At 50.8% G+C, this 26,020-nt stretch overlaps 7 protein-coding genes across 7 annotated transcripts; 1 reads left to right on the top strand and 6 right to left on the bottom strand.

Annotated features, from left to right (window-relative positions):
* Window positions 1-24: 24 nt before the first annotated feature.
* On the bottom strand, window positions 25-1,479 carry EDD37DRAFT_678918 (uncharacterized protein; the record flags this gene model as incomplete). The annotated part of the gene is made up of 4 exons (XM_062819669.1): window positions 25-405; window positions 536-807; window positions 866-1,288; window positions 1,317-1,479. The coding sequence occupies 4 exons, from the start codon at window positions 1,477-1,479 to the stop codon at window positions 25-27; spliced, it is 1,239 nt and encodes a 412-aa protein (XP_062671674.1).
* Window positions 1,480-2,286: 807 nt separating this feature from the next.
* Window positions 2,287-3,307, top strand: EDD37DRAFT_317908 (uncharacterized protein). Its single transcript, XM_062811412.1, has one exon. It carries the CDS (start codon window positions 2,415-2,417, stop codon window positions 3,093-3,095), a length of 681 nt encoding a protein of 226 aa, XP_062671675.1. The 5' UTR covers window positions 2,287-2,414; the 3' UTR covers window positions 3,096-3,307.
* On the bottom strand, window positions 3,308-5,123 carry EDD37DRAFT_317907 (D-amino-acid oxidase). Its single transcript, XM_062811411.1, has 5 exons — window positions 4,847-5,123; window positions 4,596-4,733; window positions 4,441-4,544; window positions 4,285-4,388; window positions 3,308-4,233 (listed from the first exon to the last, which is right to left on the bottom strand). Exons 1-5 carry the CDS (start codon window positions 4,873-4,875, stop codon window positions 3,520-3,522), a joined length of 1,089 nt encoding a protein of 362 aa, XP_062671676.1. The 5' UTR covers window positions 4,876-5,123; the 3' UTR covers window positions 3,308-3,519.
* Window positions 5,124-8,106: 2,983 nt separating this feature from the next.
* Window positions 8,107-9,069, bottom strand: EDD37DRAFT_648246 (uncharacterized protein; the record flags this gene model as incomplete). Its single annotated transcript, XM_062817983.1, has 1 exon — window positions 8,107-9,069. One exon carries the CDS (start codon window positions 9,067-9,069, stop codon window positions 8,107-8,109), a length of 963 nt encoding a protein of 320 aa, XP_062671677.1.
* A 2,997-nt stretch (window positions 9,070-12,066) lies between these two features.
* EDD37DRAFT_648247 (uncharacterized protein) lies at window positions 12,067-13,119 on the bottom strand (the record flags this gene model as incomplete). Its single annotated transcript, XM_062817984.1, has 1 exon — window positions 12,067-13,119. The coding sequence occupies one exon, from the start codon at window positions 13,117-13,119 to the stop codon at window positions 12,067-12,069; it is 1,053 nt and encodes a 350-aa protein (XP_062671678.1).
* A 946-nt stretch (window positions 13,120-14,065) lies between these two features.
* EDD37DRAFT_317970 (uncharacterized protein) lies at window positions 14,066-14,714 on the bottom strand. Its single transcript, XM_062811414.1, has one exon. It carries the CDS (start codon window positions 14,590-14,592, stop codon window positions 14,098-14,100), a length of 495 nt encoding a protein of 164 aa, XP_062671679.1. The 5' UTR covers window positions 14,593-14,714; the 3' UTR covers window positions 14,066-14,097.
* Window positions 14,715-15,974: 1,260 nt separating this feature from the next.
* EDD37DRAFT_625576 (uncharacterized protein) lies at window positions 15,975-25,974 on the bottom strand. The gene is made up of 2 exons (XM_062816247.1): window positions 16,093-25,974; window positions 15,975-16,038 (listed from the first exon to the last, which is right to left on the bottom strand). Exons 1-2 carry the CDS (start codon window positions 25,607-25,609, stop codon window positions 15,998-16,000), a joined length of 9,558 nt encoding a protein of 3,185 aa, XP_062671680.1. The 5' UTR covers window positions 25,610-25,974; the 3' UTR covers window positions 15,975-15,997.
* Window positions 25,975-26,020: the final 46 nt, after the last annotated feature.

Below are 26,020 nucleotides of genomic sequence, written 5' to 3' on the forward strand. Positions count from 1 at the left end.
TCTTAGCCTGCGATAGCAGAATATTCAATAGGACTTCATATTTCTCCCTTCGTCCGTGGCATAGCAGTCCTCGTGAGGCATTCCAACCAAGAAAAGAGCTTGCCCTGCTGACATCCGACTCGATGGGGAGAGCTGGGTGAGACCTCGGATTACGGGAAGGAGGACTTGTAATTCCGGTTCCGGGACATATTTCTTGAATTCCACTTCCAACTCCAATCCGGGAGGCTCTCTCTCTCCTCGCAAGGCTCTGCCATATTCTTCTTCCGCGTCACGTCGCAGTCGCTCCGCGTTTTTCTGCCATTCTTTCGGCCACTCATCGAAATAACCCTTCGAAGAGTTGCGCAAGTCATTCATAGGCCACTGATGAATGTGCCAGGGCAAGTACCCGACTGAGAGATAGCAAATCTAGAGAAGATGTTAGGAAGCTCGCCAATGAAAAGAGGAAGGGTTAAAGTACAGTCAGGCCCGTGCTCCACAAATCAGTCCTGCGATCACAACTGGGTGTGAACATCGCTTCAGGCGACTGTAAGCATACATGCCCAGCGAGTTTCTTAGGCGTGGTGTCCTGAGTGAACGCTTCTCCGAGGTCAAAAAACCGGAAATCATCGTCCACATCATCGTCGTCGTGCGGATATCCGGGCCACGCGGTTGACCTGATGAACTGGCGGGGGATACCTTCCGCAAGGGGTTGGCCGTCCACTCGTCTGATATCTACTGTTTCCGGGTCGCCAAGTACTTTCAAGAGCTCGTTCTCGGACAAATGAGACAGCAAATCGCAAGTATAAGCAATATTTTTGGTGCTGATATCTAGAAAATCATCAGTACCAGTGATCTGAAAGTTGAGGGAGATCATGGTCTACTATACCTCCGTGTGCATAGCCATTCTCCTGTAAGAATATCAGAGCTTCTAGAAGATTTGTCGAGATCATGAGACTGTTTACCGGGTCGAGACGCTCATACGGGTAATAACACTCATCTGGTTCATCAGAAATCATCCAATCGACGGGCGGCGCGAGCAACTCCAAAACCAGACACAGATGGCTGCCATTAGGGCCATCCACAGTGAAATCATCGAAAAGTTGAACGATATGTTTCGATCGAAGATCGCCTTTGGCAAGCTCCAACAGGGCTCGATGATGCTGTAGCTCCTGAGGTTGCTTTGACTCGTCTGCTTTGACTCGTCTGCTTTGTTGATTTTGATCGCCACCCACCGCGCGAGTCTGCAAGTTGTCAGCACCCTCCCCGAGGGCAAGTATGAGAGGGAGAACGATGGGCATACTTGCTGTCTCTAGCACACCAGACCGTGGATGCCTTACCATACCCGAGCTTATGCAATACCTTGTATCGATCATCTTTCATCGTATCTCCCAAAGCCACAGGATGATAACCTCCTGGCCGATAATGGAGCATGTTCTCTTCCATGTATAGTATATCGGACCATCCGTAGATTTTCTCGATCTTCTCCATATCACTTTCCATGTTAGTAAGCTTAAGAGTGCGGACAATACAATCAGTCTAGTGAGCGAGTGGGGACAAGTGTACGAAGAAAGACTGCGCTCGAAGTATTGTGAACAATGTTGGGAAAGAGAGAGAACTGGACCATGAAGTATTTAAAGATTGGCATGATTTGGATGCCGACAACACCATGATTCAATACCGCTTTGGATTGACGCCATTTGCATTGATCAAAGTTCAAATTCTGAGCGCAACCATCAAGTTGGACTGATGGCCAGAATATACTCTCGAGCAAGGCACATGCTTATAAGGCGACAGGAGGGCGCACTTATCCAGAGGACATTGCAACAGCTTGCGGAATCTTCAGGTGAGGTATCCTGGCAAGATTTGCGTGATATCCCTGTGGATAGACTGGAACAGCGCACATTGCAGAGCGTTGCGGCCCTCAACAGCTGGAAACTGCTTGGATGTGGTCTTCGACGCTTTTGCGATTTGCCTTACTGGAGGCGCTGCTGGGTAGTGCAAGAATATCAGCTTTCCCAATCCAAGACGATCTTATACGGGGAAACACAGCTTTCCCAGAGTGCCTTACTGGATATCCTGGCTATATACGTGCGCTGTCACGGAAACGTTCCCCAGATCTGTACGTCTCCGAAGACACCAGCACATACGCTTTGCGTCAAGCGTTCCGATGCCGATGTTGAAGGAGACATTCGGTTCACCCTGGCTGAGGCCATTGTGAATTATCGTGAGAGTCAGTGTGGCGACTTCCATGATCATGTTTACGCTTTGCTGTCGATTTCCGTCCATGGTGATCGTTTCCCGATTGATTATGGTAGCGACAAAACACTTCTCCTGTCACAAGTCCTTGCTTTTGCTACAGAGCAATTGTTCTCGAACCAAGCTCACGTCCGCTTACCCGACCATGGCTCAAACACTCAAAGCTTTCGGATCCCCTAATGGACCTGCTAGATATCGGAAAAGGTGGACGCGAGGAACATGACTTTTCTCCTTATTTTGTACAATATGTTTTCGGCGGGTCATGGGATCTTGAATTAGCTCTCCGGCTGCCGTTGTATCCACATGAAGTTGACCTGGACGACCAGACATTGCACTTGACCAGCATCCTGGGTGATGTTGATATATTAGAGAGGATTGGCAATGAGAAATTTGAGAGACAAAGACACGCCTATCTCGCCTCAGCGCTAGAGCTAGAGCCCGTGGAAATCAGCGCGACGAAAGCTGCTTTCAAAGCGCTCATAATGCTTATTGAGACTTCAGCGGCGGCCGAGTTCTTCTCATTGCGGTGCACAGGCATGATATTTGGCTTGAGGACCGATCCAGACGGTACGACCGTGCTTAAAGGAGTTATCAAGGTTGAGAAGCTACGGGAAAGGCCTCTCGTATGGACCGAGCACTACTCTGGCCAACTCAAGGGGGTCCAGCTACACAGAGTGATGGGCTCTGCTCAAAATCCCCCCAAGCATCGTACCGTGCTGCGATTTGATCAATCTGATTCCGGTATTTCTGCAGCATTGGTTCTATTTGGACTACCGCAGCACCTACCAACTCGAGTCGAGTGCATGAAGCGGCTAGGGGTACACATAGTGGTGCCGAGAGAAAGAACGCCAGCACAATGATAGAAAGTCATGGTTGGGTGGCATCAGTACAGCTTCACTTTGCCCACACCCAGCTCGCCGATACTCAACCAAACTGACGGTTGACCTCGATGCGTTTAACGCCTGGCTCGAGGCATATTGAATTTCGATTTTCTAGCCATTGGATGCATCACCGTGGCTTACAATAGGGAGGGGGAAGTTTCTTCATGAGCAAAGCTGGCCCGAACTGGGAAATCTAAGTCAGTGGGTCGGTCATACGTCGCGGGACGCCATTGAAAAATGTTGCTGGGCCAGTTTCACAGCATGGCAGCCTTTCACAAAGATTTGATTGCACTACTGCTCCGATCGGGATTCGAGCTTTATCGTCCTTCATCAATCACTACCCTGGTCGGTCACTTCAGACCCGCCAGCCCCGGCGATCCTAATCGATATCAACAAACACCTGCTACAACTTCGCACGAGCCTCCAAAGCCTCCTCTACAAGCTTCACAGCAGCCATCGCGCATCCATACGATGACTGATACCCAGCTCCGCCCGCGCCATAGTTATGCACAACCCAAGCGCCACCAATACGCTCCTTCGCGATCCTCGTTCCACCCTCCCGCACAGGTCTCAACCCGACGCCATGCCGTATGATATCCAAATGCTCAATGCCCTTGCCGCCTGTCAGGGCCGGACACAGCGCGACCGCTCTCTTCATGATCCTCACAGCAAGATTCGGATCGACTCCAGACTCAAAACTGCCTTTCTGGTAGCACCCACCCAAGATCGTACCACCACCCGCAGCCCTCGTCATCACATAGCATGCCTCGCCATCGCCATCATCAGTGCCCGAGACATCGAGCATCTTTCCAGCATCGTTGCGGACAAGCACGATCTGCCCTCTCGCCGGCACAACCGTCTTATCTTCGACGCCGCCTAGCTTGGCCGCTCCAAGACCAGTGCAATTGACGACAAGATCGACCTTCTTCGCCGGGTGAACATCCGGTCGTCCGGCATCTGAAATGTGGTTGAAAGAAGCACGTTTGAAAATGACACCGTTCTTCAGACATTGCGATACCAGCCAGGGGAGGTAAATAGCCGTGTTGATGCAAACTGAGGTAAAGTCGGTGGCAGAGTCGATTCCTGGGCCAAGCTCGCTTTTGGGGATGGATCGGAACTAGAGCGTCGTCAGTTGTGGGCTTTTGCAGCTTCATTGAGGTCTGCTCACGCTAGGGACAACCTCCTTGAACCAAGGATTCGGAGATAACAACTCGGCAAACCACTCTGCAGTCGCGGTCCCGACGTCCTTTGACCGGTTATGAATCTCGCAATCTCCGGGGCAGTCAGTTCGATGTCTCACAAGTTGGAGCCAACGATGACGTACGTTGAAAATGGACCCCAGCATCAGGATGATTACGCGCAAGATCCTCGAGCGGTCCCCAAGTGTTCTTGTCCCATTCTGCGGCTTCGGTGCCACGAACGGATACACTGGAGTAGCACCCTCAGTCAGGATGCATGTAGGGGTAACGGGACACTCACGGCATATAATTCGCGCCCGCCCATGGCGAAGCGTATTCAATGTCGTAGTCGCCGGGCATGTGCTTCGCTGCCACGACGATGTTGTATCCCGGACGCCGGGAAAGTAACAGTGCGGTAGTGAGACCTGCGACACCGGCGCTGGGTGTTGCGAGAAGATGTCAGCCATGGAACAATATTGTACCGGCGATGATCTGTGGCCATGGTGTTCTAGGGAGATAGGAAAGGAGAAGAGAAGTGTGTGCAATGCTTACCCTACAACAACAACGTTCTTCTGCGCCATCTTGTATATGCCCCGTGCTCCCTCCTTCCGTTTGCCCCGTGAAAGTAGCAGCAACAGACTGTGGTAGTGAAATCACAGACAGTGCCAATGATTGATACTGCGATATCCGTTGATATCCGAATTCGAGATCTTGACCTTGGCGTTAATTGCTCGGTCAAGTCCGCGCACCACCTTCACGTCTTCTTTTCTTTCTTCTTCCTTACGACAGCGCTCCTCTGGATTTTACGGCTCTCGAGACTGGGAGGTAAGATTCCGGGATAATCTCAAAGACAACCTCAAGTATCTTACAGACCGTCTAATCAGGTGAGGAAGAAAAAAATCATTCAGCAGCACTCGACGCGTCAAGCCATAAAGGACAGCTGCCGCATTTGGAATTACCGCAATGAGTAGGAGAGATTCAAGCATCCACAAGGACTTTGACAGGCCCATCTTTGAGATAGCTCATGCGATTGTACAGTGCGGAACCCCTGGCCGCAAAAGGACTATGTATTGACAATTTAATCATGGCCTAATTTGCATATAAATACCTCCGCCACTGCCATTGCACTTAATGTCAAAAGCACGCTCAAGAAGTCCACGTTTCCAGGCGCCGACCTCGGTGCTTCAACCATCTTTGTCGCCGATGTTGATGATGGGCTTATTGTCATCACGGTGACCACCCTGCTGGAACCCGTAGTCGGCTTTGAACCTGCACTCGGTGTAACACTGCTAGCGATGTCGTACAACCTCGTATTCGTCACGCCGGACTCGCTGACCTGCGGAATGATTGCGTTAGCGACGTCGCGTTCCCGGCAGACGTTTACTGCTTATGACTTACCGATATTTGGGCCGTGGCAGTTGGCGTCGTGGTTGCGATGATGATTTGACCATCTGCTGCATAAAGACAGGGAGCCTGGACGGTTTGAGGTAGCAGGGTGCAGCTGGGGATTTCGGCTTCGCAGATGGACAGGACATCGACTAGAGGCTCGCGATAATCCATACTGATTGCTTGACCGGTCACGCTCCGCAGAATGACGGCTGCAGAGACAAGAAGGGTTGCGAAAAACGGAGTCATCGTGGAGAGGATTAAAAGTGCTGTATCCTTTTGAAGTCGCGACGAATGGAGTGGTAGTCGGAACTTGGTTTGAAGTGTGCGACGACAATCAGCAGCTAACTTACGGACGGAGGACAGGTTCAGTAGAAGAACGCTCGAGGACAGTGTAGTCTTGTGCCTGGTATGGGAAGTCCCGAAACTGCATACTTATATGATATATTTTTTCGTGGCAGCCTGGAGAGATTATGCAGGTCCGAGAACTGGGCCATGAAAGAACCTTTGAGACCCCGGACTGGCCATACAACTACTGTGGTATGGTCGCTAGCCAAGCGACTTGCGATCGAGACTCTGCCAGACAATCACTAAATGGCAAATGGCGGCCACTGTCAAACTCTAAACACGAGTGAAATGGTTCAACTCTTCAGCCGCGCTGACAGTCTGCCGGCTTTTTAGCCTGACGAGGCAAAAATGCATGGAGGAACCTTGCCATGACCTCGTTTTATGGGCATTCAGATCTCTGGACGCTTACGTTATTTTCCATAGCTCTCAAGTCGGCTTCAAGTTGGCAAGGCCAGAACGTGGATGAACGGTGAGATGGAAAATGAACCGTGGGAGAAATTCCGCAGCCACTGGAAAGCCAGGCCCCCTCGTCGCCTAAGCATGAGATAAGGCCTTTTGAACAACAGAGACCAGGGTTGGACCCTCTGGCAGTTGTGATCGGCAAGTTGGGGGGAACCACCCCCAACAAGTAGACCGCCTAGTGGACAAATGGCCAGAGAAGCGTCAGATAAGGCCTCTGGGATTGTCACCTGAGGTGGACTTTTGGGGGGTTCTAGAGCCAAGCCACCGACTCCTAGGCGACAACAACCAACAAATCAACACCTTGTTTTCAGTCTTGCGAAAGGGGACATCTCAGGGAACATCTGAGGCACTGCAGAGTAGCATCCAGCAGCCGTGAAGGTGTTAGTCTCTGTCTCGCCTGCCTCGAAGAGGTTCTAGCTGTCAATGTCGTATCAGCGCAGATGCGTACTGGCGAAAAATGTGGTACAAGTCCAGAGATGGAACTGACAACAAAAGAGGGAGAGGGCTGCAACAAACAAGACAAACTATGCAAACTCTCCAAAAATTTGAAGTACAAACTCGTCAAACACCCCTTTTTCATGACTTCGATCACAATCTCCTCAAGCACCACCCAATTTGAGGTTGAGGTTGAGGTTGAGGTTGAGTTCGACCAAAAAATGGGCAATGACGAACTATCCATCTTCTTGTCAGTCCAAGCACATCACGCTTCTTTCCCGTCACGCCACCTTGACACCGCATGGTCATTAGAGCAGCTGCCGCTGGATCGTTACCAAATGACCGACTGAAGTGACGATGACACGAGTGGGCTGGGATTGAGGGTGAGTCAGATTGTGATAAGGAGTCGGGTGCATCGACGCGACTCGCAAATGTGACAGCTTGTGGTCAAGTGTGAATAAACACAGGAACTGTGCAGGTGGCTGTCTGTGGTGCAACCATGATAAGAATTGTGCTTGCATGCCAATAGCTATTCCAGACTTAGAGAGTCACATATACCTACATGTGCGGTATGTATGTGCCTCGTATACAGGACAAGTGAATTGCCATTCGAAGTTAAGAGCTCACCCCTGCCAATTTGGCAGATATTCTCGACTTTCGGTTCGTGTTCGTACTCCCTTGACATGGTCGAACCTTTGTGGCGTTGTCCAAGTGTTAGCAAGCCAGGAGTTCACCCATGTCAGGCTTGAATAGTACGTGCGAAGTGGACGATTAGCCATATCTTTGTGGCTTGGAGGTGCCGTCCTGAGCAATGCATCAACAAGCGTGCAGAAGAACAAGAAGGAGGGATTGGAAGGATGTCGAGTAGCCTTGATCAGTGGGCGATTTACTTTCGGAGACAGTTCATCCCGCACGGGCGGCCTCGCTTGACATCCCTGTCATGCATGATACGAGGTACTCCGTATATGGTTGTGAATGGCCGGCCCCGCATATCTAGCGCTGACGGGTTGAAATGCCTACATCCCCGAAGCTAGTGTGCAATGGTTACGGCTTCAAAATCCTTGTGAGTTTGCTGACTCCCAAGATCTTTCTGACTGAACGTGTAGAAATACCCAGCCGGAAGAGGCGCAATCCTTCCCAGGCTCGACCGAGAACACCAGTCCAGCTACCATGGTTGCACCTCAAAGTTCGCTGGTAAGAGGTGGAAGTCGAACGAAAGAATCAAAGGTAAGATCCTCATCCATAACCCTGACAGGGGGACGAGAGCGACCCTTAGGTGTGAGCTTCGTAAGCATGTAATGCGTGCGGTCCCGAGCCATCTTGGATGAGTCGTGCACCTCGAATATCACAGAAGCAGGCAACTCCATATATCGAGGCTTAGAGACCCAGTGGACGATCTTGCCCCGCAGACGGTCTCCGTCCAGATAAATCTCCATATCCTTGAATGACCCCAGGAGTAGGCGATAGACGATTGCTTGAACCTCATGGCCATGCTCAGTGGCTCTGGTGACCAGATCTTGTAGCTCGGATTGCATCAGAGTCCATTCAGACTGGAAATAGCTTTTCGCCCATCCTGCCAACATACGCCATTTGGCGAAATGGTAGTATCCTTCTCCCGTCGCAATGACGATCTCGACGGGCACCCGCCATATGACAAAAACCATCTCCCAAGGAAACTTCATTTTCGAGGACCTAGTCCTGCGTTCGAAGATTAGAAAGTGGTACGGTATGGAGCCAGGGCACAAGGAGGCGTGGTAATCCTGAGGCACTTCCTCCATGAGATCAAACGGCGTTTCCAATGGATACCGGCACACCCTGGCGCCATGTTGTTCCAGGTATTGAGGCAGTCCAACATTCGGACCATCGACGGAATGATCTGCGTTACTCCCAGTGTAGACGCCTATCATAGCGGCTGTTTGCCCTACCACAGGGTGGTGTGGAAACAAGTTGTCAATGGTAAGCGTTCCGGGAAGAAGGTGGCACGGGAACATGTTTTGTCCCTCGTACCACTGTGCCCCCGAGTCAGCGATTCCTGTATGATCATGCTCCATGTTGTAGGACCGCCACAGTCCTGGGGAAAGCGATGGAGTAGGTTGAATGGCTGAGAGGAAGAAGAGGTTGAGAGTCTGGAAGGTTCGTGGCATTCTGTCTGGATCTCAGCATTGTACTGATATATTGTCGTGGAAAAGCTATTCGGATAAAAGTAGCCAAGATTATGCCATCAACGTACTGTAGAGTCTCTATGACTGGTGCAGGAATAGTCGAGTCCGCAGTCTAAGAAGGGCCCTTAGCAATGGGGTTTCCTTGTACGAGGCGGCGCTAAACGTGTTGTCATATTGACGGCAGTTCCCTTGAATCTTAAAGGAAGAGGTAGCCTCTGGATCGGAGGACCTTGGTAGACAGTCGTGTTGAGTCGGAGTAGACTGGCTGACAGCGTCAGGTTGTTGGCTCTCCAGGAAAGTTTGCCACCCATCATCACAGCACAGGCAGTCTTCCACGACCATTCGGAACTGTGCGAAATGCATCGATTGCTCTTGCCGTGTCAGATTTGTGACAGGTTCTTCATTGACAAGGACCCAGAAGCACTAAGTAAGTGGCTTGGGAAAGAGGTGTGTGTGGTGATCTGTGGCGCTATCGTCGAGTGACCTGATTGGAAAACATAGGCAGCAAGGCTATAGGAGGCACCTCCTGCACCGTCCAAGATTGAGTGACCCGACAGAGGCCGAGAATGTGTCTCTTTGGCTGCTCTGTCGACATCCGGATGTTCAAAGCAGCGTAGTAAGCCTCAGGGGCGCGGCAGAGCTGGGATAAGCGCCCAACCCACCATAAGCTCTTCACAAACGTCCCGCAGGCCGCAGCTGCATACCTATCACGCGAAGACTAAAATCCATTCTTTTGCAGTAGACGCATGACAGCATTGATAAGTCAGAGCATGACATTGCCTCTAGCCAGTTCCTTTGGGTCTTTTACCACCTCTGCACGGGAACCTTGTTCAATTGCACATATCAGGCAGGTAAACTTTTATGCATAACCACTTGTGTATAGGCGCCGAGGCTGGTTGCACAGCCAAAATAGCGTTGTATGACCTAGGTTCGGTCGCGGTTTCACAACATGTATCAGCGGCATCGACCTCAAGAAATCGCGGATTAACGGAGGAAATTCTTGCGTAACATGCCATCTGCTAATGACTGGGGTGGGCCGTGTTGACGGCAGAAGGGTAACATGGACGGATTGCTGGAAGGGAGGACCACCGAATACGGTCAGTCGCGCTTCAGGGTATCTGTCAACATACCACTGTTTGACCCACGTTCGTCATGGAAGTCCTTTTCTAGGAGAGTTTGTCAACTGCCGGGTACTGAGACATATCCATGCGGGATCCTCGTCAACCTTGGTCAGTACGGAGTATACTGCAAGACCAAAGCCAGTCGTCCTCATGGCAGGGTTCACAAGATCCAGCCATCGCTTCCTTCGTCCCACCATCATACATTCACCGAGGTGGCTAGAGTTGGCGCCTCCACGGCAGAATTTGACACGCCTCAGACATCAGTTACCCATGTCGACATGAGTCTGGTTATTGGCCTGTTGTATACACTTATACTCTCTGACGTGGGCGTCGAGGGTGAATCTACCCAAAGATCCATGGACCCCTTGGTCTGGAATTGCTCACTGCACAGAGGCGGTGTATCGAGCCGTTTCGATTGACTCAAGATGGAGAGCCCGGGAGATCTCTCGCTTCACGCTCATGGGTCCAGGGTTGATGACCTCGTGTCCCCTCGGTGACTACTCTGCAGGGTCTCATTATCACGAGTCAGTCAATCTCCGTCTTCTGGATTGATTGAAGCCACCTAAGCCTCCACCTGATGCAACGCCGTGCTTGATATTGGGACGGCGTTCCAGCACATGACCGTAGTGATACTGAACTGTGCTGATTGCTCCCCTGCATTTCCAATTTTGAGAAATGCAACCGCAACTCCGCTTCGATGGTGGAAAATGGCGCATGGGTCCGACTATCGGCACTTTCTACACCATTCCGCTTGACGCATTCAGCAATGCAGGAGCGCGTTTGCGACCCTCCAGACTCCAGTACAACCATGTCATCAACCTTTCCAGGAGAACGCATAGGGAAGTCTTCCTCCTTTCCTTTCGGATCTTCTTGTGGGCGCTTCGACCTTTGCTTCGTCATCCGGCGATCGAATCAATTGTCCTATGGGTGCCCTCTCCATCTGAATCGGCCAACCATGATCGGCCATGCCACGCACTCGCAGCCTAACCTGCTTTGGTGTCTGGTATTTTGCATTGATGGCTCTGAAGCTAGGCTGTAGACTTCCCATAATGACGGCGAGATTGGAGCCCATTCACCAGAATGCTATCTTGTCGATCAGGATGGCACGGTTCGGGGTAATGGTCTTTCCCCGGGGTAGGTGACGAGCACAAAGTCGTTTTTGGAAGGCTTTGGCATGATCTGGGCCGGTATAGTAATAACAGTCGATCGGAGGAGGCTATGAGGGGCTGGATGTTATGCTGGCGTTCGTCTTCGTTGCAGGGATGATTCCTCCGACTTGCACCAGGCTTCAAGTGCATTACTGACCAGGTGAACTGCCTTAGAACAGACCGTGGCTGAGTATGGTGAGGTGTTGTTTATTATCCTTCTCGGGGTCGCAGCGTTCTGTACATATGATTGTTGCAAGATGGGTAGCGATTCGAAGAAAGTGAGCGAAAGGAGTTATGGGCATGAATATGAAGATCCTTGCTGTTTCGTGAGACGTAGTTGCAGTGACCCAAGTTTGCGATGGCAAGAGGACTGCTGAGGCTGCCACATCTAGCCGGTCAACAGGCAGTTGCGATTTGCCGTAGAGGTGATGCAAAGGTCAGGAGAGCGCAAGCGCGGATGGCAATGATGGGACAAAGGTCAGAGACAGAATGACAAGTAACTTGTGTTGCACATTCCTGCAGAGCACGAACCATCGAAGTACTTGGAATTCTTCAGGTATCTGCCCATGGTATCATCACCTATTCTTGACGTTGCCAACAGCAAAACCCATTCGTCTATCCCTTGAACCCCTGTCGACTTCCTTTTGCAAATGTGTACCTCCGTCGATCCCGCTATGTACATGGCTATAAACCCAGCAAGGGAAAACCACTCAATTCAAGATATTGCTGAGCTCGCAAGAGGAAGATGTTGGTGAAGCTGATGGTTGTGAAGAGGTGGAAAGTCTTGGAGATGCCGACGACGCTGAGGATGCTGAAGATGCTGACGACGTTGGCGATCCTGGAGCTCCTGGAGGAGCTGAACTTGAACGAGGTCTGCTACGACCCCGTCCGGGCTGTGGTGGCCGAGGTGCCAAACGTGGCAGTGGCAGGCGTTCCCCAGCAGCGGCGGTGTCGAACAAGTGCTCATGCTTCATCCATAAGAACCGACGGTCGGTTTTACTCAACACCCCGTACCTCATTCTTTGTTCCTCAGAGCATGGCTGACCAGGTTTGCTGTGGGTTCGCACAGGTTTCACTCCATACTGTTCGAGAAGCCGATAGAACTTGCACTGCAGGCCACCTTTCCTTCGATGATCTCTCCAGTGCCGTCGATATGCCGCCACAACCTCATCCCACGTCAGACCCAAGTCGATCCGATGATACCAGATATAGAATCCCCGCTCCTCTGAGTACTTGTGTCGTTGTGTCAGCCACCTTCGCCTGGGAACATCGTCACTGCTTTCAGGGCTCTCGGCGACTGAGCTCGACTCGTCCTGGGACGTCGGAATTGCTGGTGTATCTGTCATGGAATCATCATTGGGCTCTACACCACCCCGGTGGAACGATCTTTGGCCCTCTTGAAACGTTTGGCTTGGTGGTCCGCTTGGTACTGGTGCAGTATCATCATTTCGTCGATACCACTTGTGTTGATACCAGGTGATCAGCCTCGGATCATCGTGGGAAGGTAGACTTGATGAGAAGTTGTCATTGTCAATGCCCTGCAAATGAGGGAGGAAGCTCGGCGCGTCATGGCATGTCTGAGTCCTTGGTACAATTGGTGGTACTGACGTGAGCCCATCATTGCCGTCTTGACGATACCCAGCGGACAAGCTTGGCTCTTCAAGTTCCGACGTATCTGCTGATGAGCCTGCGATTGCAGCAGCATGGTCGCTGCCATTAGTGTTGAGGACGAATGTGATCGTCATCACATGCACAAAGCTCATCTCGAGGTCATGGACGCTGCGGCCGTCATCTCGGTTAGACTGATCACAATCACCTGTCATATCGAACATTGAAGGAAGAGACCGTTTGTTTGTCAAAGCAACAGTGAAGGGTTGTGGAACTGGAAATCCTCATGACACGGAAGAATGCTTTTTAAACGTCCGGCTTCGAAGACCCAGTCTGTTGACAGTTCAAGGCAATGCCAGAGCCCTACATGCAATCTGCGTAACGGCAGAGTATACCGGCGAATCATATGATTGGGGGGTGATGTGAGGTGGCTTGCCAGAACCACTACCCTCACTACTCCTTACGGAGGTCGAGCTGAAGAGTCATGTCAATCCGTGAAGAGATCTTTGGAAATCGGTACCCTCCGGTCCGAGCAGGGCCGTCATGATCCATGGCCGGTTCAACCGATACACCTGATCAGCGACAAAGGCCTCCCTTGCCGGGCAGGATCTTCGTCCATGCACACGCAACTGACCTGTCACAGACTAGGGTGAACGCTATCCCGCTCGCCTTTCAGCCAGTACGAGATCTGCGGCGAAAAGGACTCAGCGGCCGAACCAGACTATCGGTAACCAATAGCATCAAGATGGCTTAGGTGATTTTCTCGTTCTTTCTATGTTCAGCGCAAAATGTACCTGCAGGCCTCGCCTCGCATCGCTCCTCCATGCCAATCAACCCACCTTGATCACCACCATGGCTTGATCACTGAGGCATTGAGAATCGACGGCTTTGATCAGCAGCATAATCCAGGCCAAGCGGATGGAAACTCCACAGTGAGGCACCACCAGACGGTGAGTGACACGTACAGGGATTTCGGAGCAAGATTCGACGTACAGAAACCCAAGCCGGCCTGCTCGCCAGGACGTTGTTTAGATATCCTGGCAGCATCCCGTCCTGGTCACGGACTTTGACACGAGACGTTTTGTCGATGCATCGTCAAGCCATAGTGTGAAACTTCGGTGCTCATCCGACGATCAACCGGGTGGGAACACACCTCCGCAGCTGCAGAGGAGAGTCGGCATGGATCGAGCATAGCCCAAACAAGGAAGCTGCTGCCCGGGAAGTTTCGTCACCACCTTTTTGGGAAATCCGTGGGCTCGCTTGATTGGGTCGATAACGACGCTCCGGCAGTCACACACAATAAGGATCTGACCAATCTGAAAAAGATAACTGAGTGGATCACTAACACAGACATTGTGGAAAGCAACAACAGACAAGACGACCCATAAAGGGGCAGATGGATCTGGACAGAATGACCGTGCAACAAGAAGATTTCTGCGGTATTCTTCATGCAGGGTCCCTTCTTCTCTCCAAAACACTTCCAGATTCAGACTACTCAGCAGGAAAGCAGAAAAGACAATCACTTTGTGGGTTGATGTAATACTCTGCTTTGTCAAAACTTCAGTGGGAGATATGCTACTTGATCGTCTAGTGAGCATCCTCCTGTGACAGCACCCGGCAGAAGACATCCTCCAAACATGCAGGGAGAACAGCAAGGAAGAGACTCGTGTTCTTCAGTGCCGCATTTCCGGACAAAGACGTTCTCGCTGCATCTCACCATCCAGTTGACCATCATTCGAGCGGATAGTCTTTCCAACAGCATTCCAATTGGCATTTCCAAGACATGGCTGCACCTTCGTCAGTCCAGGCCCAGTCTCAACCACCAGGGGTTGGTGACACGGCGGACACCCCAGCAATTGCAGAATCCCAGTGTCAATTGCCCGGGGTTGGTGTCACAGCGGGGTCGACAGCGCCACCAGCGAGATTGTTACCACTACCAACAGTCTTTCCAGGACGAACGGCCACTCCAGGACTGGCAGCAGAAGCTCGCTCCTTCTTCCCCTGCACCTTCGCCACCGTCCCTTGCAACATCTTGACCTGTCCGTTCAACCTAGCAAACTCCGCCCGCCACGCGAGTTCCTGCTTTGCCCAGTTCACTCCGCATTCCCAGTACAACTGTCTGTCGTACAAGGCTTTGGCGTAGCGATTCTCCAACATGGTCACCTCGTGTCGCAGTTCCTGATTCTCCTTGGCTTGTTCGATCATTTCGACGCGGATGGCTTCGAGTTCTTTGGCGGGCATAATGGTCAATTTGCTTGCTGGTTTGGCTGATTTGGCAGGTTTGTCTTTTCCATCGTTCTCTTTGTCGTCATCTTCAACACTGACCTTGACATACTTGCGTGGGTGCGGCTTATCGCCTTCCTCGGTAGGAATGTTTCGGGTCCAGGGGGTGCCGTTGGCGTCACGTCCGGAGACGACCTGATCAAGCGATTATTAGCAATCAACCTTTGCAACACCTCGAATGGATGGCGGCTTACCTTCTGGTCTTCGCGATTGACGTTGTGTGCCATGTTGCTCAAAGTGTTGCTGAGATCGTTGCTGTGCAACTGGTCCAACTACTGCAAATGTTGTTGCGTGTTGACGTTCAAGAGCATTGCTGGGGCAAGAGGATGGAAGAGTCGCGCAGTTGCCGTGACGAGCATCTTAATTCTGCCACACCATCACAACAACGGTGCAAGACGATGCAAGTATCAGTGACACGAAGCCTGCATCAGGAATGGCCTACATTGGACTGCCTGGCGGTGAGAGAAATCAAATCGCCAAGTAGATGAGAGTGTGCTGCGATGCAGCCATGGTTCGAGGACGAAGTGAATTGAATTATCATTACCCCTCAACCAATACTTGCGTACCTCGTGTGCTGTTGATACAGGCAGAGAATATACAACTCGATCGGGTTCAGAAGTCGACCAGCAGCAGCGAAGCAGGCGTGGTCCATACACACAGAGAGCGCCCCAAAGCCATTGCCCGCTTGAAAATGGAAGCAAATATCAATAATGAAAAAACGTCTTTGTTCCAGTGTCATCATTGTCTCATTCATCCTTTGGCGTTGTACTTGTCGTTGAAAGCATTCACAGCTGCCGTCAACATTAGCTTTGGCACCACTCAGTCAAACGAAACTCAAAACTTACCGATGGCAATCTGCTTGTACAGCCAGTTCCTACTGCCTTCATCCGTCACTGGGATGAACGGTCCATTCGCACCACCCTTCAAACCAATACTCATACCAGTTCTCTCCTTACTGATGGTCTGTACATCTGTCAACCTGACCTCCCATTCCATCCTCAGCTTCTTAGTCCGAATCATCAGAATGCGGTCGTATGTGATCATGACCATCATATCGCGTCCCTCCAGCTCCAGATGCGCAATGTAATCCTCGTTGAAGTACTTGCCGTCGTCACAGGTCTTGAGCCAGAATTGGCCGAGGGCTTCACGCTGGGCATAAGGTCTCACAATACCATCCATACCAATGAACCGTGTCAAGCGGACACGATCCAAACCTTCCTGGTCGAACACCGTCGTGGTGTTGCGAACGCCTTCGGCCACGTTGGACGCCAGATCAAAAGCACCGATTGCAGGCTTGGTGGCCAGACCCAAGAAACCCTTGCCAACACCTTTGACGAAACCCAAAGCTCCTTCCTTCTCGGCACCTTCAAGTGGATGACGCGCCAAGCCTCCAATACCACTTGCCATGCTTGCCGCAAAGGCATTTCCACCGGAGGTAACACCATACAACGCATGTTTCGGCCGGTTCCGATTTCTTGACATTCGTCGCTGATCCTGGAACTCCTTGTCCATGGTCGCCGCGGCGAGACCCTTGGACACAGAGCCCGTAAATTTCGCCATACTGTCACTGAATCCGAAAACAGATTTCTTGACGAAACTGCTCGCACCCTTGGCGATGCCAATACCTAACTCTTGAGGTCGATCGGTCATCACAAGACCCTGGTACGGCTCGTAGAAGATGTCTGCCACGCCGGAACTGACGCTGTTGAACAGGCCAACTGGATTGCCCAAGAAGTCTGCCGATCCTAGAATGATGTGTATCTGGCGCAAGACCTCTTGCGTGTAGTGGTTCTGAATGTTGGCCATCAACGCTGGAACAGACACCCTTGCATTTTCGAGCATGAGTGCGTTGAGCTTGATGGGGGCATCGTTGACGTTGCCGATGGACATAGTCATAACGTTCACGAAGAACATCAGTGGACTGTTGACAAAGTTGTCTTCGGCATTGACGTGCTCGGTTCTGACAAAGGAAAGGTCCAATTGGATCGGCTGTAGGTGAAGAAGCTCGAAGTAGACTTCTTGGCCTTGCTGTTCTCTTGTTGGTTCCGGGATGTCGAGATCCTCGTCGCAAAGCTTTCCTTCCTTCTCCTCGGCCCAGGATGCACCAGGGACTTTCACGAAATCAAGCATGGCAAAAATGAAGTCTTCATCGAGCTCGACCGTGATCTGCTGAAGGAGAAGAGTCGCGTATTTGATGTATAGCACGCCGTATGAGTCATCCTTGACCCGAGTCACCATAGTGTGGAAGATAGGATGAGTTTCCATTTCCTTTCCAGTCTTTGGCACCACGCTTGGATAGAGCAGGATCGGGAAGATGCCGCCGTAGAGCTGATTGTCGATTTGAATCCACTTGACCGTAGCGTTTAGTGTCTGATATAGTTTCGAGTCACCATACTTGAACTCGATCTCTCGGAAAGTGAGATACACAAGCTCTCTCAGTTTGGTGTTCACCAAAGAGATACCAATACCGGCGAGGCGAAGTTCGGCCTTGAAGTTGATTTCTGACTCGATTTGCTTGACCTCAAACCCTTGGCTTAGGCTTGTCTGTGATCCTGTGGTCGCATTTGTCTTCTGACGATAGAGCGACTTTGATGGCTTGTAGTTGGAGAGCACTAGGGTCTGCGTTGGTCCCTCTGCCACAATGTTGACGTCGATCACCTTCATGTTTCCACCAGGCTGGTCCGGAGGTAACTTGATTGGTATCAAGTTGCCTATTTCCATCAACTTGACATATCTTTCGCGGCCTTTTGCAGTAAGGACGAGTTCTTTGTTCTTCGAGGCTGGATAATCCCAGGCATAAGGCATGATGCTTCTGGGTGGTAACTTATACCGAATAGGCTTCCAGCCGCTACCACGGTCTTCCTCGTCATCTTCTGCGACATTTGGATTGGCCTGGAAGAACAAGAACTCGGTGTCGCTCTCGTTCCGCATCGAAAATGGCCAGTGCTTCGTCTCAACGCTGAAGTGTAAGAACAGTGTTGCGTCTTCCAGGATGATCTCAACCCGGATGAGCTTCTGTCTCTGACCGTGTTTGGCTAACTTGATATGGGTCATGCCAACATTGGCCAGGTCGAATGGAGATGACCACTGGTTGTTGACACCGGGGAAGCAGAGGCAAAGCTGTTTCTCTGGGGTCTGTCGCACGAAGTATAGTGGGACGAGTGCGTTGTTGTCCATCTTGATGACATCCGATGAGCCAGGCTCGCGCAGTTCAATATCCTCACCTATCTTGTTCTTGAGCATGAAACGAGGGGCGATCGTGACAACCTTGCTCAAGCTGTACTTGCCTTCTCCCTCCGTAACAGACACACCTACGTGAAGTTCGGATTGGCCCTTGGCAGATGGCAGCACAACTTCATAAGCGCTGCCGATAGCATCGAAACTCTGCGGCTTGCTCCAGCTGGAGTCTCCAATCTTCAGAAGAGACCGATTCTTGCGGTCATCGGTTCCGTAAGAGTAGAGCATAGGGAGGGCTTTTCCGTGACCCGAACTGGTACGTGCGCCTTGCGCTGCCGCCGTCTTCGATTGTCCAAAAAATGCTTTACTTTGAACGCTCATGTCAAGTCCAGTCTTATTCAGTAAGACATAGGGACTGTAGATTGAAACTTTGAATGCACCTCCGCTTTCTTTAATGTTAGTGTAATGAAGTTTGAGCCGGAGTTGTGCTCCGTTCTCATCCTTCATTACCAAAGCCTTCTCACGGCGGAATTCTTCCTGCGTGTTGCTGTTGATTATGGCGAAGTCACTCTGCTTGAAGGGAGTATCCTCAATTTCCACGCTGAGAAGGAGCAGGTGAGACAATTCAACCACATGAACAGGGCTGACTCCTCCTTTTCGCAGGAAGTTGGTCCAGTCCTTCTTCGTGTTCTTGTCGTAAATGCGGTACTTGAAGTCGTAAGGAAGGAGATTTTGAACTTCCACAGGGGCCGATATTTGTATCCGCATATACGGATAAACTTTCGTCATGGGATCCTGCCGATCATAAGAGGCATGCATCTGGAAGAAAAATGGAGGTGATTCATCGCGTCCTTCAGTCTGACAAGTAAGCGTTCTTGTAGACCTCTTCAGAAGGTCTTTCCAGAACAAACGCTCATTGGACCATCCGTAGCCGAATCCTTGGTCCGGTCTGACCACCAGGGAGTGGACGAAAGCCGCTCCAACAGGTGCCGGTTTGGCATCACCAGGAGCCACTTTCTCAATTTTGAGAAGATTGCCCTCCTCTGGACTGTACACACCGACCTCAATCGGTATTTGAGTTTTGTTCTCGACCAGCAGTGGGGACCGGAAGGTGATGTACTTGACATTGTCAGATCCCAGTCGGATCTCGACCAGCATGCGGTGCTGGATGCTGTCTTTGCGTGGTTTGAGGTTGTATAACGTTTCTCCTTCACGTATGACAGGTATGCGAGTGACACTATCAAATCCACTTCCCTCCAGCTTGACCCCAACAAGACCGGCATTGCCTTCTGGGGTGAGGCTTTCACGCATCGACGTAGCGTCCTCGAAGCGCCAGGCATATTCTTCTCCATCGCTCAACTTGGCTGCAGATGCACTGTCGCTCTTCTCATCCGCCCAAACACTGAGATCGAAACCTGTGTAGTTGCGGATTCGATATGGTGAATCCGCCACTCTTGGTTTCGAGAGGATGTCTTCATCAGTCGACAAGAAATTGAATGACTTTGAAGCCAGAGCTATCGTCGCCGAGGTTACTGTAAGCTCCATGTTTTTGTGCGAATACAGCTCCATTGACATTACTTCAGGGTGTAGTTCCTTGGACATGTGAAAACCAAACTTCCATGGTTCGATCAAAGGCTCCCATGCTGATTTCGAGAAATTGTACACATTGATGAAAGTGTCAAATTTGGCGTCTCCTGTCCTTGCATTCGACCAATTCTGAACATCAACTTGGAACTTCTTGACACTCCAATCCAACAACGGAAGTTCGTGCAGATCACCGATGAGGATGACCCTTATACCATCGACCGAGGCAATCATCTCTTCTCTGCTCATGACCACGGACTTTTTGGCCGCCTGCTGTGCTCCGTCAGGTTTCGACACAGACTTCGACCGGGTACTCTTGTGCGCTGTCGTCATTGTCTTCCCTGCAATTGATTTGCGTTTGATGGATGGAGCTTTGGTGGACTGCTTCACCTCCTTCAGTTTCTTCGGTTCTGTGTCTTGGTGCGCCTTGGGCTCCGGAAGTGTAGAAGACGCCTTGCTCACAATTTGCATGGCGAGGAGAATGTCGCGTAGGGAGAGTCGAAGCACAAGCGGCTCGACTTCAATGCTGATGGAGGTCATGGAAGAATCTTTGCCTTGACTTCGGTTCTCCATGGACATGTGAATGCTGAAATCATCAAGGATTCTCAGACGGCTGGTTTCAAACTTGTCCATACGACATAGAAACATGCCGACCTTTGAGACTTGCAATGTTGTTGCATTTTGTTTGCTGACAAGGACTTCCTTCGTACCAAGAACAATGGCTTCGCTGTTGGAGATGGTGGGATTGGCGATCAAGATGATCTGAGCGTCCACCACATTGATTCTGAATGACATGCTCATTGAGCCAGCAGAGTTCGATTCGTCATCAGTTGTTGTAAGCTGTCTCTGATCATTTTCCTCTGCTGGACTATCGCTGCCATCCTCAGTCAAGTCTTCCACTTCTGCAATTGGGGGAGGATCATCGGATTGGAACGCTGAATTGGCGAAAGCCTGGAGAGCGAAAACATAGTCCAGAGCAACGATAATGCGAGGGCTGTCGATCGTAAACATGACAATCATGTGCTTGTCTTGGCCACCCGATATTGATACGCTGGCCATGAATTGTTGTTGTACGTCGGTGTTGATCAAGGACATTATCTTCCGGAATTTGTTGGTCTCTTTCTTTCTGCTATCGCGGATTGTGAATGAGTGAATGAGTAGCTCGGCCTCCATAGCACCATCACTGACCATACGCAGTTTGACATGCGTCTCGTTCAGCGAGAACTTGGAAATGCTGGCTGCCTCGAAATTTTCTAGCGGCTCATCCTCCTCTGCTAGCATGAGCTCAAGACTGAGCATTGGGGCTTTGAATACGAGATTCAGCTTCGTCCAAGTCTCGTCACTGGATCCGAGTTCTGGACCTTGATGAGTAAGCTCGGTGGAATCCGAGGTTTCTTCCTGCTGGATGGCTTTGGCAGGTTCGGCGGTGGAAGCTGGTAGCTCTTCAGCAATTTCCTCCTCGGACTCATCTTCGGTCGCGAAAGCTGCCGGGATGGTCTTGGAAAGCTCCATCAGGAGTTTGAACTGGGTCTGAGATACCCGGAGGTTGATGGGAGACATCGAGCCGTCAATTTCTAGATCTGGTCTTTCCAGGCCGGCTTGATGTTCGAGATATCTGATTTTGAATTCCAGATCGACAGCGTCGATCATCTCCAATTCCTGGGACTGTCCATCATCATAGTGGAATTCAGTTGTCAAGCGGATGTGTCTTACGCCGGCTGACAACTTGTTCACAAGGGGTCCACCCTCCTGTCCTTGGACTCCAACGAATTTATTGTTGGCATATATCTCACCAAGATAAGCAGTCAGCAAGTCGCGAGGCCTTTCATCCACCATGGCCCTTGGGAAGACCACGATGGGCGTGGACACCAGAATGTCGAAATGCATCTTCTGTGCGCTCTGCTGTACCTGAGTAGCCTGTTCTGCTGCTGCTTGTCTCGCAGCATTGAAGATTGCTTGCATTTTGCCGAACTTGACGCCGAACTCCATGATCTTTCGCAGGGGCTCTTCCAAGAAATTGATCTTGATTGAACCGGAGCGCAAGTAAATGCCGGAATCATACCCAGGATAGTCCTCTCGAGACGAATCGAAGGTCTGGTACTTGAAGTCTGCAAGGTTATCCCCCTCAATTGCAATCAGGCGGCGCAGGGGTGAGTCCTCGGGCGCTCCCTGATTGACATCATCAACCAAGGATAGACTGCCCAGCCTTGCTTTGATTTGCATGGTGCCAGCATCGAGGAACACGCCAACGTCACCAGAATTTAGCGATAATGTGGCAAGGCGGACCCCATCATTGTTCAAGATAAGGGCTATACTGGTCAAGGTAGCCTTGATCCTGATCTTGTCTTGCTGTTTTTGTTCCGGCTGAGGCGCAGATTCCTCTTCGGCCACGTCGGTGTGTTCTTTGTCATCAATTTGAGCTTGGTCCTGACCCGGGGGTGCGGCAAAGGTTGTAAGCACGAAATCGAGCAATGTCAGAAGCGTCCTTCTTGTTACAATGACATTGATTGTTGACATAGACACGTCGAGATTTGTAGCGATCTCCTCATAAGTAGATTTGAACTCCGGCGATTCTGGATTGACTTTCACGAATTTGACATTGAGCAAGTCCTTGCCTTCCTCGGCCTGGAAGCCTTTCGACGAGATGATCTGCTTGAACTCCGGCAACGGTTCTTCTTCGATGTGGTCATCAACGGTCAAAGAGCGCAACTGAACCTCGGCAACCATATCGTACGGTCGCAGGTAGAAATCGAAGAAGAAGTGTTCCACGACGAGCTCCACCAAAAGCTGATCTGGCTTCTTGCCCTCCGGATCAGCTTTGTAGAGAGACGCCTGTAGCTTTTCAACTGTGAAGTTGAGCTCAAAATTACGCTGATGGATATTGGCAGGAGTATCAGGAGTATCCGGTTTCTTAGGTTTAGAAACCTCTTTGGATGGTGCATCTTCGTTATCTGACTCGGCATCAATGACCGGCAGATCCTTCGCTTCGAGAAGTTGCACAGATTTCCTCTTGGCTCGAGGATCCTCTGCCTGGGTGGGGGCCTCGATGGCTTTCGGTGCTGTTTCATGAGGCTTTTCTCCTGAATCTTCGAACTTCGGGATGGCGACCTCTAACAGTCTCATGAGATTCTTGTATTTCTTGTCCGATATAGAAGCGTGAAGAACTGGCAGAGTGCCAGAGATACGCATCTTCGTGATATCGGTTGCTTTTGGAACGATGGAGCTTTCGATGAGGAAAGCCATGTTTATCCGGTCGATAATGTGCATGTTCTGAGAATCGTCCTGACGTTCAAGTTGCGCCCTAGTAGCTTCAATACCGGGTCCGATCAACACCTGCGTGGAGTCGAGCTTGAGGTGGAATTTATCGTACATCAGACCCTCGAGCTGTTTAAAGTCCTCCTCGGTGTATTTTTGTTTCTCCTTGGAATGTATGTCTTGCATGGTTTCCTTGTCAACGAGCTCGCTGTTGAGGCTTACGTGACCAGCATCAAGAATCATGCAGAGTGTGCTCTCTTCCGTGATGCTTTCAGGGATGATGAAGATTGGAGCTTGGATATCCACGTTCGCGTTGATGGTCTTGTGTTCTGCCAAGGCAAATTCAAGGCCGGCTCGAGTCTGCTGTCGAAGTTCCTCGACAGTTGCCCCGGCGGACTCTAGTAAAGCACCAATCGACTCCATTTGCCGTTCCGGAGGCTTGAAGAACTTCGCTATCTCCACGACAAATTTCGGGTTGTGAATGAATTCGAGACTCTTCAACTTCAGCATGACTTTGGTGTCAGCGCTTTCGTCAAGAGGGTTATTCTCGAAAACCAAGTGGAACAGGGTGTTTTCGGCATCTTGTTTCTCGGAGGCTTCTTCAGTCGCATCAGTGTTGTCCTCGAGGCTATCTGCTCCGTCATCCCCTTTTGCATCGTCCTTAGATTGCTCTTCCGCGCCCTTGACTTTGACGATCTGTGGGAAGAGACTTCCCTCCGTGGTGCCATCGTAGACACGGAATCCGCCCAGCGCTAGGTCAGCCAACAGCGAGTCCGGACGTTGCAGCGCTTTGACTCGGAAATCGTCAAAGACCAGCTTGAGAATCTCGTTTGCTTTGCCATGAGGATCTCGCTTCAACGTGAAACTGCCGGTCTTCAGGCTCGACTCGACTTGCAACTTGATTGTTTCCCGGGGTAAATCGACGCTTTCCGCGATTGCCTTCTTCTCATCCCAGTCTATTGCTTTATAGAGTTCCTTGCGCTGTTCCTCCGTCATGCCGGATTCGTCGCCGTCGGCAGGCGCAGCTGATGGTTTGGAGCCCCACGCCCATTGGCCCCAAGTCTGCTTTTTCGCAGGCTTCTTGACTCCAACGTTTTCCTTGCGTAGCTGACTACGGGCTAGCGACCGCCAAAAACGCAAATCTTCATAACTCAGCTTGAATTCCAGGTCGTTCAATTCTTTAGTTTCCGGCTCGGTCATTTTCTGCTCTTTCTTCTTCTTCTTGAAGAGTTCAATATAGCGCAAGCGTGTGTCTCTTCGCTCTTTGAAGTAATCCCATGTCCATTTGCGGTTGCGGTCTTTAATCTTGTCAAGAACGGCGTTTCCCGCAAATTTGACCCAGGCTCTCGGATCTTCTTTGGGACTCTTCTTCGGCTGATCTTTTGTGTACTGGTGATGGCGAATGAAATAATGCATGAGATCGACAAGCATCAAGGCATCGCGGTATTGGTCTTCGTCGAGGATAAATCCAAGCTCTTGGAACAGTAGCCGTGCTTTCATCTTCGGCTTGTCCGTCTTACCAGTTTTATCGATTTCAATTCCGGCTCGTCCGCTGACTGGTTTAAGAAGGTATTGGGAGTTACCAGTATTCTCGATGCCATCCCTGAAACGCCGTATCATTTCGTCTTTGTCAATCTCTTGCGCGTCTGCACCAACGTCGCCACCTTTTCCAGTCCCGAACAAATCGGCATCGCTGTTCCAGTACAGAGCCAGAGAATTGAGGACTGCAAGCTTGTGGGTCGTTCCCGATGTGGATTGTATGAATGTTGGACGCCAGTCAGAGTCTGTACTCACAGCGCTCATTTCTTTAAGTGTGAGTCCCACCGCGAAGGGATGGCCAGGAGTAGCTATAGAATCCTCATATCGAACGTGGATGTTTTTGATGCTGACCTGGAGGTTGTCCACAATCGCGGTTACCACACTCTGCGTGAAGCTTTGGTTCTTCTGTGCCTCCTCAGGGCTCATGGCCTCCGTGTTCCGTTCCTTCAACAACTCGGCGCCCTCGAGCTTTTCGAGCTTGACAGCTACGTTGCGTTTCTCCTCCTCCTCGGCATCGTAGTCATCCTCCTCCTTGGGCGCAGCAAGAAGAAAGACGTCTTCAATGTTGACTCGTACAGGCTTGCCTCGGAGATTTGACCAGGGTATCGACAGTGTCAGCTCGCCCAGTCGACCCTCCACCACATTGATCGGCAGATGGAGCTGATCGAGCGCCTCACGCTTGAGTTCAAGGTTTCGCAGCTTGACGTCTCCGGACCAGATACCGACATTGAGTTGCTTTGGGTCGAAATTCTTGACGTACATACCCAGAAAGCGGTTGAGAAGGTTGGCTACCAAACTTTCCAACATCTTGTCCGGTGTTGGCCGTTACCCAGGCCGGGGTGGATTATCGTAGATTATTTGCGTAGCGGCAACATAAGATACATCGACTCGTTAATCGTGAGGACGTGCAACTGATCACGAGGTTGATGAATTTGACGTCCTTTGAAACGAGAAACGTAAGTCGCGCACAGCCACTTGGGTTGTGGCGGGGCAATCCAGGCAGGCAGGTACCGTGATGAAAGATACCAGGTCAAAGGGGAAGCGCAATGTGATTCCAGTCGCTTCAATGCAAGATTCACAGTTCAATCAAAGCTGCAAAGGCTTGTCAAAAGGATGGACTTGAATTAAAGACACTTTTGTCAAATTGGAGCTGTGAATATGAAAGTTCGTGCCATGGAAATGAAGATGTAGACCTGGCCAACCTCCACAAAGTCTTTT

The sequence above is a fragment of the Exophiala viscosa genome (genome assembly GCF_022695815.1).
Source record: "Exophiala viscosa unplaced genomic scaffold EDD37scaffold_3, whole genome shotgun sequence".
Taxonomy (NCBI): Eukaryota; Fungi; Ascomycota; class Eurotiomycetes; order Chaetothyriales; family Herpotrichiellaceae; genus Exophiala; species Exophiala viscosa.

What these genes read in the sequence shown, in the direction of transcription:
- EDD37DRAFT_625576 (XM_062816247.1), bottom strand. Translation starts at nt 25,609, where the DNA reads ATGTTGGAAAGTTTGGTAGCCAACCTTCTCAACCGCTTTCTGGGTATG. An exon ending in GTACAAGCAGATTGCCATCG is followed by an intron (nt 16,039 to 16,092) that starts GTAAGTTTTGAG and finishes TGTTGACGGCAG; the next exon opens with CTGTGAATGCTTTCAACGAC.
- EDD37DRAFT_317908 (XM_062811412.1), top strand. Translation starts at nt 2,415, where the DNA reads ATGGACCTGCTAGATATCGGAAAAGGTGGACGCGAGGAACATGACTTT.
- EDD37DRAFT_317907 (XM_062811411.1), bottom strand. Translation starts at nt 4,875, where the DNA reads ATGGCGCAGAAGAACGTTGTTGTTGTAGG. An exon ending in GCGGGCGCGAATTATATGCC is followed by an intron (nt 4,545 to 4,595) that starts GTGAGTGTCCCG and finishes GTGCTACTCCAG; the next exon opens with TGTATCCGTTCGTGGCACCG. An exon ending in TCAAGGAGGTTGTCCCTAGC is followed by an intron (nt 4,234 to 4,284) that starts GTGAGCAGACCT and finishes ACGACGCTCTAG; the next exon opens with TTCCGATCCATCCCCAAAAG.
- EDD37DRAFT_317970 (XM_062811414.1), bottom strand. Translation starts at nt 14,592, where the DNA reads ATGTCTTCTGCCGGGTGCTGTCACAGGAGGATGCTCACTAGACGATCA.